Source organism: Geospiza fortis, unplaced genomic scaffold, assembly GCF_000277835.1.
Source record: "Geospiza fortis unplaced genomic scaffold, GeoFor_1.0 scaffold1107, whole genome shotgun sequence".
Taxonomy (NCBI): domain Eukaryota; kingdom Metazoa; phylum Chordata; class Aves; order Passeriformes; family Thraupidae; genus Geospiza; species Geospiza fortis.
The window spans coordinates 32,851-43,059 of record NW_005054897.1 but is presented as its reverse complement, the minus strand read 5'-3'; the positions used below and the strand labels follow the sequence as shown (position 1 = coordinate 43,059).

The 10,209-nt window shown below is 54.6% G+C and overlaps 1 protein-coding gene across 1 annotated transcript in view; it reads right to left on the bottom strand.

Annotated features, from left to right (window-relative positions):
• Nucleotides 1–686: 686 nt before the first annotated feature.
• The window catches only part of LOC102042767 (tenascin-X), a gene marked incomplete at its 3' end in the record, with an annotated part of 25,520 nt that continues 15,997 nt past the window's right edge, over nt 687–10,209 (bottom strand). The window contains 11 exon segments of the mRNA XM_031065583.1: nt 687–760; nt 762–903; nt 1,170–1,517; nt 1,775–2,176; nt 2,904–3,090; nt 5,180–5,334; nt 6,517–6,858; nt 7,133–7,533; nt 8,194–8,467; nt 8,734–9,072; nt 10,063–10,209. The exon segment at nt 10,063–10,209 is cut by the window's right edge and continues 2 nt beyond it. Of these exon segments, the coding sequence (XP_030921443.1) occupies nt 687–760; nt 762–903; nt 1,170–1,517; nt 1,775–2,176; nt 2,904–3,090; nt 5,180–5,334; nt 6,517–6,858; nt 7,133–7,533; nt 8,194–8,467; nt 8,734–9,072; nt 10,063–10,209 (2,811 nt within the window).

Here is a 10,209-nt window from a genome sequence, read left to right as displayed (position 1 = left end):
TCCATCCATCCATCCATCCATCCATCCATCCATCCATCCATCCCTCCCTCCATCCATCCATCCATCCATCATCCATCCATCCATCCATCCATCCATCCATCCATCCATCCATCCATCCATCCATCCATCCATCCATTCCTCCATCTATTCATCCATCCATCTCACCCAACATCCAACCCAATGCCCTAATCCTGCAATCATCTCTCCAACTCTTTCTCTCTACATCCACCCAAGCTTTCACCTCTTCCACCACCCATTTCCCATGGACAATCTTCCGACCTTCAGGACACCCAACCACCCACCAGGAATGCACCATCCATTTCTACTTCCCAATTTATCCAACCACTCATCCATCTCTTGACCTTCTTCCATCAACCTGGGAAGAAATCCACTCACAATCCAAAATCCATTCAACCATTCAGTTCTTCAATGATCAAGGATGGATCATGATCATGATGGAAGATGATGATAATGATGGTGATGACGATGGATGATAGATAAAGTGGGTGATGACAGTGATGGTGGATGATGGCAGGCGCTGGTCAATGGGTTGGTAGAAGGGTTGATGATTGATTGGCTTGTGCTGGGGTCTGTGGGTCATAGATGGCAGGTAGAGATGAGATGGCCATGATCCCTGAATCCATTCATACTGTGATCCATCTGGTCCTCTGACCTTCCCCCTGTACCTGTCACAGCCTCGGTGGACACATGGTCAATCTTCTTCCTGCCCCTCAGCCCATAGAGGTGGAAGCGGTAGCGGTGGGATGCTGACACTGGACACACTCAGCTCCCCCAGCACCGCCTTTGCTGGAGTGGCCTCAGATGTGGGGGCCTCAGTTTGGGGTTTCTCATGCTGCGGTTCCTCCGAGGCCAGGGGCAGTTCCTCTGGCTCTTCTGCAGGCCCTATGGAGAGGGGATCGTCGCGGATACTTCCATCCTAATAGCCATCCACCACCTAGCAACCTACCCATCCATCCACATATAGACACTATGACACTCTGGAACATTCATTCTGGCATCCATCATCTACCCATCCATCCATCCATCCTGTCCTCCACCCCTCCATCCCTTCCTCCAATCACCCATCACTCCATCCCTTCATCCACCCATCTCTCCATATCCCCATTGTTCTGCGTCAATACATCCACCCACCCTTCCTTGCCCTGTACCTGTCATGACATCGGTAGACACACGGTCAATCTTCTTCCTTCCCTGCAAACCACAGAGGTGGAAGCGGTACCACTGGGATGGGGACAGCCCTGAAACCGTCACCGAGCGGGACCCGCCATCGATGGGCAGGGCCTGGGGCTGGCCCTGGGCATCCCGGTACTGCAGCGTGAAGGAGTCAAAGGAGCCCTCGGGGACGCTCCAGTGCAGCTGCACAGAGCTGGGGCTGACACTGGACACACTCAGCTCCCCCAGCACCGCCTTTGCTGGAGTGGCCTCAGATGTGGGGGCCTCAGTTTGGGGTTTCTCATGCTGCGGTTCCTCCGAGGCCAGGGGCAGTTCCTCTGGCTCTTCTGCAGGCCCTATGGAGAGGGGATCGTCGCGGATACTTCCATCCTAATAGCCATCCACCACCTAGCAACCTACCCATCCATCCACATATAGACACTATGACACTCTGGAACATTCATTCTGGCATCCATCATCTACCCATCCATCCATCCATCCTGTCCTCCACCCCTCCATCCCTTCCTCCAATCACCCATCACTCCATCCCTTCATCCACCCATCTCTCCATATCCCCATTGTTCTGCGTCAATACATCCACCCACCCTTCCTTGCCCTGTACCTGTCATGACATCGGTGGACACACGGTCAATCTTCTTCCTTCCCTGCAAACCACAGAGGTGGAAGCGGTACCACTGGGATGGGGACAGCCCTGAAACCGTCACCGAGCGGGACCCGCCATCGATGGGCAGGGCCTGGGGCTGGCCCTGGGCATCCCGGTACTGCAGCGTGAAGGAGTCAAAGGAGCCCTCGGGGACGCTCCAGTGCAGCTGCACAGAGCTGGGGGTGACACTGGAGACCCTCAGCTCTCCTAGTGCTGCCCGTGCCGTGGGGGCTGCAGATGGAGGGGCCTCGGCTTGGGGATGTGCAGTTTCCTGATCCTCATCTGGGGGGCCCCCAGCTGGGGTGTCCATTGAGGGTGGGGGCAGATCCTGTGGGTCAGCTACAGCAACAACAGAAAGGGGACAATGATGGGTGTAGGCATTGGTATGTCCATCCATCCTCCACCCAACTAAACATCATGCACCATTTCCTCCCAGTCTCTTCTCACCATTCCCTCCTCACCCTTCACTGAGCATTTACCCCAGCCCCGTTCAATCAATCACTGACTCTTCCATGGACTCACTGATGAGCATCTGCCATCATCCACCATCTTCATCATTGTCATCAAGAGCATCATCCATCATCTTGATTCGTACAATACACTGCCATCCATCCATCCATCCATCCATCCATCCATCCATCCATCCATCCATCCATCCATCCATCCAAACAGCATCAGTCCCTCCATCACACCACCCTCCCATGGTCCCAGCCATGTCTCCATCTCCAACTTGCCTCCTGTTTCCCCGCCCAATTCCACCCATTGCTCCTTCCCCTCCACATTACCGTCCACCACCGAGCAGTCACAAGTCCCAAAAACATCCGCTTAATGATTGATGCTAAATCCTGCCCGCCTACAGACAAACAACCCCCATCATCCATCACCCATGCACTCAGCCCTCCATCCACCCTTCCACTACCCATTTCTGCAGCCATCCAATGATGTTCGTGTCCATCCTTCTACTCACGGGTCCATCCAACCCTCCAGGCATCCATCCATAATCCACCTTCTTCTGCATCTTTCCATTAATCTCTCCATCTCCCACCCACCCTTCCTTGCCCTGTACCTGTCATGACATCGGTGGACACACGGTCAATCTTCTTCCTTCCCTGCAAACCACAGAGGTGGAAGCGGTACCACTGGGATGGGGACAGCCCTGAAACCGTCACCGAGCGGGACCCGCCATCGATGGGCAGGGCCTGGGGCTGGCCCTGGGCATCCCGGTACTGCAGCGTGAAGGAGTCAAAGGAGCCCTCGGGGACGCTCCAGTGCAGCTGCACAGAGCTGGGGGTGATGCTGGTGACCCTCAACTTCCCCAGCACCACCTGTCCCTGGTTGGACTCAGTTTGGGGCTGCTCAGTTTGGGGCTGCTCAGGGTTGTGGTCTTCAGGTTGGGGCTCCTGTGAGGGTAGGGGAAGCTGCTCTGGAACTGCTGTGTCTGTGATGGAGAAGGAATGATGATAGGAGTGAGAATCGACATGTTCATTGAACCATCCATCCATCCATCCATCCATCCGTCCATCCATCCATCCATCCATCCATCATCCATCCATCCATCCATCCATCCATCCATCCATCCATCCATCCATCCATCCATCCACCCAAACATCCATCCATCCATCCATCCATCCTTTCATCTCCTGGACCTTTCATTCCAGTATCCATCATCCACCATCCCTCAACCCAACCACGTGGCTTTCAATCCGACAACTGATTCTTTATATTCTTCCTCCATTGAATCATTCAAGAATCAAACCATTGACTGGATCTGTGCAACTGCCTGCCCCAACACCCATCATCATCATCATCATCCATCCATCCATCCATCCATCATCAAACCATTGACTGGGTCTGTGAAACCGCCTGCCCCAACACCCATCATCATCATCATCATCATCATCATCCATCCATCCTTCATTATTCTTCCATCCTTCACCCGTCCTTTTTTCTTCAGTCAGTCCTAAAGTCTGTCCCTCAACCCCCCTTAACTGCCCTCACCTCTCAACCTTCACCCCAACCCCCCTGCCCTCACCCAGGGCACAAACCAGCAGCAGGCTCACCCACACGTGCCCCACCTGGCCACCTGTGCCTTCATCATCGATCCACCCAAACCAGCCAGGAGCCCCCCATCCACTGACCCACCACCATCCTCTTCCTCATCCAACGTGCCATCACTCCCACCCTGAGCTGTTCCCAGTTCCCAGTGCTGGGATGCAGCATGGGCGGAGTTTTGGGAGGAGGAGAGATGGATGTTAGATGATGGAAGGATGATGTACGGTGATGACGGAGGGTGACAGAGTCACTGTGTCATGAGAAGGGTCAGCGGCTGATTGGATGGTGCCGGTGTCAGTGTTTACTCCGCTGGGATGGTGGAAAGGTGCAATGGGTGCAGCCATGCGGGGAAACGTGGGGAAGCACGGATGGAGCTGGAATGGAGGGAGGATCAAAGTGGGATGGAGACAGGGTGTGTGGATGGCGGGAATGAGGAGAACGGGGAAGGAAGGATTCCAGGAAGGAAGGAAGGATTCCAGGAGGGATTCCAGGAAGGAAGGAAGGATTCCAGGAAGGAAGGAAGGATTCCAGGAAGGAAGGAAGGAAGGAAGGAGGGATTCCAGGAAGGATTCCAGGAAGGAAGGAAGGAAGGAAGGAAGGAAGGAAGGAAGGAAGGAAGGAAGGAAGGAAGGAAGGAAGGAAATGAATCCAAATATGTACCAGAAGGAGATGGTTGCTGTGGGTGATGGTTGAACACTTTAAAGGGTGATGAATGGATGGACAGAGGAATGTTTGGGTAGAAAAAAAAATGGATGGATGGATGGATGGATGGACGGATGGATGGATGGATGGATGGATGGATGGATGAATGGATGGATGGTTGTATCCCAGTGGTCCCAGAAACATCTGTTCAGCCATTGATCCTTCCACCTACCTATTGACCAACAACCCACCATCATCTATAACCCATCATCCATCATCAACCATCATCCCCCATTCATCCATGGATCCACCCATCCCTCTACTCTCCATCCCTCTGGCCTCCACATTCCCACCCCCATCTCAAGTCCCAGAAGCACTTCCCAGACCCCCCAAGCTTGAAGGACCATGTAAGACCTTTGATGCACCATGGGTGCAGATGGGGCCTGAGGCCCCCTCACCTGTCACGACATCGGTGGACACACGGTCAATCCTTTTCCCACCCCGCAGCCCGTACAGGTGGAAGAAGCGGTACCGGTGGGATGGGGACAGCCCTGGCACTGTCACCGAGCGGGACCCGCCATCGATGGGCAGGGCCTGGGGCTGGCCCTGGGCATCCCGGTACTGCAGCGTGAAGGAGTCAAAGGAGCCCTCGGGGACGCTCCAGTGCAGCTGCACAGAGTCAGGTCTGACACTGGAGACTCTCAGGTCTTCCAGCGCTGCCCGTGCTGGGAGTGCCTCAGATGAGATGGCCTCAGTTTCAGGGTCCTCTGAGGTCAGGGGCAGCTCCTCTGTCTTGGCTGGAGCTGTGATGGAGAGAAGGCACTGATGGGCCTGGGCATGTGCTTGTCCATCAACAAGTCCGTCCATCCCCCCAACCACCCAGTCATCTATCATCCATCCATCCATCCCTCCATCCATCCATCCATCATCCATCCATCCATAGATCCATCCATCCATCCACTGTCCATCCATTGTCATTCCATTGTCCATGCACCATCCATTGTTCACCCATCTTCCATCATCCATTCATCATCACAATCATCATCATCAACTCAATCATCCATCCATCCATCCATCCCTCCATCCATCCATCCATCCATCATCCATCCATCCATCCATCCCTCCATCCATCCATCCATCCATCCCTTCAATCACACGTCTTTCCATTAAACTTTTGCTCCAAATGCATCTTTAATTTCTCCCTCCATTGCATCATCCAACCATCAAATGACTGATCTGATCTTCAAAACCACCAATAAACTGGCCCAACACCCGTCCATCCATCCCTCCATCCATCCATCCATCCATTGTCCGTCCATCCATCCATCCATCCATCCATCCATCCATCCATCCATCCATTGTCCATCCATCCATCCATTGTCCGTCCATCCATCCATCCATCCATCCATCCATCCATCCATCCATCCACTGTCCATCCATCCATCCATTGTCCATCCATCCATCCATCCATCCATCCATCCATCCATCCCCCATCCATCCATCCACCATCCATCCATCCATCCATCCATCCATCCACTGTCCACCCATTGCCATTCCATTGTCCGTGCACCATCCATTGTTCATCCATCTTCCATCACCCATAATCATCATCCATTCATCATCACAATCATCATCATCAACACAATCATTCATCCATCCATCCATCCCTCTACCTTGCTAACACTCCCACACACCCTCCACTACCAAGCTGGTAAACTGGGGAGGAGTGGAGCCACCTAGGAATGGAGGGATCGGTGTTTGGTGATGGACAGATAACGGATCTATCCAATTAAATCGTGATGATGATGAAGGATGATGCTGAGTGCTGGCTAACAGGCCAGTGGAAGGGTCAAGGGTTGATTGGATGATGCTGGTGTCAGTGGGTACTGAATGGCAGGTAGGGACGGGATTGGTGTGGCATCCTTTGATCTCCACATCCTTACAGCCACCTCTCCAACCCTTTCACTTACTGACCTCCCCCTCACCTGTGACAGCATCGGTGGACACACGGTCAATCCTTTTGCCTCCCCTCAGCCCGTGGGGGAGGCTGTAGCGGCGGGACGGGGACAGCCCTGGCACTGTCACCGAGCGGGACCCGCCATCGATGGGCAGGGCCTGGGTCTGGCCCGGGGCATCCCGGTACTGCAGCGTGAAGGAGTCAAAGGAGCCCTCGGGGACGCTCCAGTGCAGCTGCACAGAGCTGGGGCTGACACTGGACACCCTCAGGTCTTCCAGCGCTGCCCGTGCTGGGAGTGCCTCAGATGCCGGGGACTCAGTTTTGGGCTTCTCCTCTCGGGGCTCCTCTGAGGGCAAGGGGTCTTCATTGCCTGCATTGAAGAGAAGATGTAATGGGCATGGGCATCCATGTGTCCCTCTAAATGTCCGTCCCACCACTCACCAACCAATCCATCCATTCACTCATGTGTCTATCTATTGGATCATTTCTGGCATCCATCATCTACCCATCCATCCATCCATCCTGTCCTCCACCCCTCCATCCCTTCCTCCAATCACCCATCACTCCATCCCTTCATCCACCCATCTCTCCATATCCCCATTGTTCTGCGTCAATACATCCACCCACCCTTCCTTGCCCTGTACCTGTCATGACATCGGTGGACACACGGTCAATCTTCTTCCTTCCCTGCAAACCACAGAGGTGGAAGCGGTACCACTGGGATGGGGACAGCCCTGAAACCGTCACCGAGCGGGACCCGCCATCGATGGGCAGGGCCTGGGGCTGGCCCTGGGCATCCCGGTACTGCAGCGTGAAGGAGTCAAAGGAGCCCTCGGGGACGCTCCAGTGCAGCTGCACAGAGCTGGGGCTGACACTGGAGACCCTCAGCTCCCCCAGCACTGCCCGTGCCAGGGGGATGTCTGTTTCGGGGTGCTCAGGTTGGTTGTCCTCAGATGGTGGGGCTTCAGTCTGGGTCTCCTCTGAGGGGGAGGGTCCTCAGCTCCCCCAGCACTGCCCGTGCCAGGGGGATGTCTGTTTCGGGGTGCTCAGGTTGGTTGTCCTCAGATGGCGGGGCTTCAGTCTGGGTCTCCTCTGAGGGGGAGGGGGGCTCCTCTGGCTCTCCTGTGGCTGCTGTGCAGAGGGGACAGTGGTGGGTGTGGCTGTCCATGTGTTCATCCATATGTCCATCCAACATCTACCCAACCATCCCCCCACCCATTATCCATCACTGCCATCCATCATCTGTCTTCTGTTCTTCAAGATACGTATCTCGATAGCAGGAACCCTCCATCCACCCATCCATCCATCATCCCTCCATCCATCCATCCATCCATCCATCCATCCATCCATCCATCCATCCATCCATCCATCCATCCATCCATCCATCCATCCATCCATCCATCCATCCATCCATCCATCCATCCATCCATCCATCCATCCATCCATCCATCCATCCATCCATCCATCCATCCATCCATCCATCCATGATGATGATGATGGTGATGATGACGGACGGTGATAATGGATATTACCGAGGGTCATGCATAGTTGATAGTTGATGATGATGATAATGAATCATGATGATGATGATGGTGATGATGATGGATGGTGATAATGGATATTACTGAGGATCATGCATAGTTGATAGTTGATGGTGATGATGACGGACAGTGATAATGAATATTATTGATGGTCACGCCGGGACAGCCCTGAAACCGTCACCGAGCGGGACCCGCCATCGATGGGCAGGGCCTGGGGCTGGCCCTGGGCATCCCGGTACTGCAGCGTGAAGGAGTCAAAGGAGCCCTCGGGGACGCTCCAGTGCAGCTGCACAGAGCTGGGGCTGACACTGGACACACTCAGCTCCCCCAGCACCGCCTTTGCTGGAGTGGCCTCAGATGTGGGGGCCTCAGTTTGGGGTTTCTCATGCTGCGGTTCCTCCGAGGCCAGGGGCAGTTCCTCTGGCTCTTCTGCAGGCCCTATGGAGAGGGGATCGTCGCGGATACTTCCATCCTAATAGCCATCCACCACCTAGCAACCTACCCATCCATCCACATATAGACACTATGACACTCTGGAACATTCATTCTGGCATCCATCATCTACCCATCCATCCATCCATCCTGTCCTCCACCCCTCCATCCCTTCCTCCAATCACCCATCACTCCATCCCTTCATCCACCCATCTCTCCATATCCCCATTGTTCTGCGTCAATACATCCACCCACCCTTCCTTGCCCTGTACCTGTCATGACATCGGTGGACACACGGTCAATCTTCTTCCTTCCCTGCAAACCACAGAGGTGGAAGCGGTACCACTGGGATGGGGACAGCCCTGAAACCGTCACCGAGCGGGACCCGCCATCGATGGGCAGGGCCTGGGGCTGGCCCTGGGCATCCCGGTACTGCAGCGTGAAGGAGTCAAAGGAGCCCTCGGGGACGCTCCAGTGCAGCTGCACAGAGCTGGGGGTGACACTGGAGACCCTCAGCTCTCCTAGTGCTGCCCGTGCCGTGGGGGCTGCAGATGGAGGGGCCTCGGCTTGGGGATGTGCAGTTTCCTGATCCTCATCTGGGGGGCCCCCAGCTGGGGTGTCCATTGAGGGTGGGGGCAGATCCTGTGGGTCAGCTACAGCAACAACAGAAAGGGGACAATGATGGGTGTAGGCATTGGTATGTCCATCCATCCTCCACCCAACTAAACATCATGCACCATTTCCTCCCAGTCTCTTCTCACCATTCCCTCCTCACCCTTCACTGAGCATTTACCCCAGCCCCGTTCAATCAATCACTGACTCTTCCATGGACTCACTGATGAGCATCTGCCATCATCCACCATCTTCATCATTGTCATCATCAACATCATCCATCATCTTGATTCGTACAATATCCACCATCTGTCCATCCTTCCATCCATCCAACCATCCATCTGTCCATCCATCCCTCCATCCATCCATCCATCCATCCATCCATCCATCCATCCATCCATCCATCCATCCATCCAAACATCAGTCCCTCCATCACACACCCCTCCCACAGCTGCAGCCATCTCTTCATCTCTAACCTGCCTCCAGTTTCCCTGCCCAATTGCACCCATTGCTCCTTCCCCTCCACGTCACCATCCACCACCAACAGTCACAAATCCCAGAAGGCATCCACTTAATGATTGATATCTCCTGCCTCCCTGTTGACCAACACCCCCCATCATCCATCTATCCATCCATGCATCAATCTCTCTCAAACCCAGTGTTCACAGTGGAATCTCACAGTCCATCCATGCAGACTTCTCCAGCTACCTGGCTATCCGCCAGTCTGTTTGTTCAGTCACCATTCATCCATCCACCCAACCCTCCATTCATCCCATCACCATCCAGTTCTTCAGGCATTCAAATGATCCTCACTGTTATCTGCCCATCCTCCTCCTCATGATTCCACCCAACACCACACAAATGCATCCATCATCAATCTCTCCATCCATCTCCATGTCAATCTTTCCACCTTACAAGCATCTCTCCAACTCTTCTCCCTCGATGCCTCCATTTTGTGATCCTTCCATCCCTCTGACCTTCCCCCTCACCTGTGACAGTGTCGGTGGACACACGGTCAATCCTTTTGCCTCCCCTCAGCCCGTAGAGGTGGAAGCGGTAGCGGCGGGACGGGGACAGCCCTGGCACTGTCACCGAGCGGGACCCGCCATCGATGGGCAGGGGCCGGGGCTGGCCCC